The sequence below is a fragment of the Pediculus humanus genome, genomic scaffold (genome assembly GCF_000006295.1).
Source record: "Pediculus humanus corporis 1103172108294 genomic scaffold, whole genome shotgun sequence".
NCBI classification, from domain to species: Eukaryota; Metazoa; Arthropoda; class Insecta; order Psocodea; family Pediculidae; genus Pediculus; species Pediculus humanus.
In genome coordinates, this window is record NW_002987863.1 from 48170 (window position 1) to 49816 (window position 1647).

Genomic DNA, 1647 nt, shown 5'->3' on the forward strand with positions numbered 1-1647 from the left:
AACTTGGGAGGAGGAGGGGGGAAGGAGAAACATAGCACTCTTCTCACCCGTGATGACGTCTTCAATTGCTGTTGTTGTTGTTGTAAACAATTTTAGCCTATTTGTGAGAGGCTTTAAAGTGGACATTTATTTGTTTATTTATAAATGATTTATATAATGGCCTTACAACACGATTTCTCCATTAAGTTGGGAAGAAGGAACCCTATTCATCCCTTGGTAAAAAGGCAATTACATATAAAAAGTGCACGTGTGCAACAGATGCATGGTGAATGCATCCATTGTGTGCATCCACGTATAAATAGTGGACCTTTAGAACCGCAGATTCAGTCTAGTGAGTTCTTCCATGGGTCAGAGTCGTCTACTCGGTAGGTTCTTACACAGAGCGTCAGAAGAACACAGAAGAAGTGCATCTTGGATTTAGTGGCATCGACTTTTATTTTTGTGTTCGTTGTGTTAGTGAATCGTGTAATAAATTGTGCACTCAAAGATTATAATGAATCAGATACAAATCGTTTATTTATTATATCGTAAATCCGAAACAAGTACAAAGGCACAGGAATTGGTACATGACGAGAAAAAGCACCAAAAAGAAGATATTAAATAGACAAGATCATCATTTCATCTCGTCAAGAATATCATGATGATGATGATGATGCTGACCGTTATAAATTATTTTTTAGGTACCATAGACAAGGGAGAATTTCAAACGGCTCTCCAGACATTTGGATACAGGTTGAGCGAGGGAGTCATAGATTTGTTAATAAAAAGATTCGATAGGTCGAACAACGGAAGCATAAGATTCGACGATTTCATAGCTTGCTGTATTGTTTTGCACGTGAGTGACACATTTTTTTCTTTTCTTTTTTTTTTTTTTTTTAACTCTTGGTACCTGTATCGAGTTTATCCAATTGTTTTCTTTTTTTTCTGCAGATGTTAACGACAGCTTTTAGGCAGCACGACACGGATTTGGATGGAATTATCACTGTTCGCTACGAAGAATTTCTATGCATGATTTTGATGACTCTCGTCATGTGATTCGGGCTATGGATTTTCTTCAATTCTCAGGTTTTCTTTTTTTCTTTTTCTTTTTCTTTTTTTTTTTTTTGCCAATTTCAAAGGGAAGGATGGGAGGAAGGGAGGAGGTATGCGAAAGTACGCGAGGGGAGGGTTTGGAGGAGGAGAAAAAATTAAAAAAAAATCGTTTTAAAATCTAAAGGGGTGTGACTGACTTATAAAATTGAAACATTCATTCATTTTATTTAAATGCGGTATATAGTTGCTAATTTTTTTATTTTTAAAGAATAGTTTGCTTTATTATTATTATCATTATCATTATTATTATTATTATTATTATTATTATTATTACTAATCGACTTAGCAAGTTATCTAATTATTAATTTTTTAGTTGCTTATTATTATCGTCGAGCGTCTTCCATTTTTTTTTTGTTGTTGTCGTTTTTTCTTCCGGAGTACAAATTATTTTTTTTTATTGCAATTGATTACTGACTTTTAGTATTATTATTATTTTAACTATTAAGCACGACAAGACTCTTATTTGTCGGGGTTTTTAAGTATTTATCCCAGGTTCCTACCCGACCATTCCTTAGGGATGAATGCTCAAATATCGGTGGGGGGCTACTGTTTTTG

The 1647-nt window shown here is 34.2% G+C and overlaps 1 protein-coding gene across 1 annotated transcript in view; it reads left to right on the forward strand.

The window, feature by feature from the left end:
• The window catches only part of Phum_PHUM549420 (Programmed cell death protein, putative), a gene marked incomplete at both ends in the record, with an annotated part of 3705 nt that extends 2670 nt beyond the window's left edge, over positions 1-1035 (forward strand). Inside the window, 2 exons of the mRNA XM_002431765.1 lie at positions 681-835; positions 931-1035. Coding sequence (XP_002431810.1) covers positions 681-835; positions 931-1035 — 260 coding nt within the window. The remainder of the gene's footprint in view (positions 1-680; positions 836-930) is intronic.
• Positions 1036-1647: the final 612 nt, after the last annotated feature.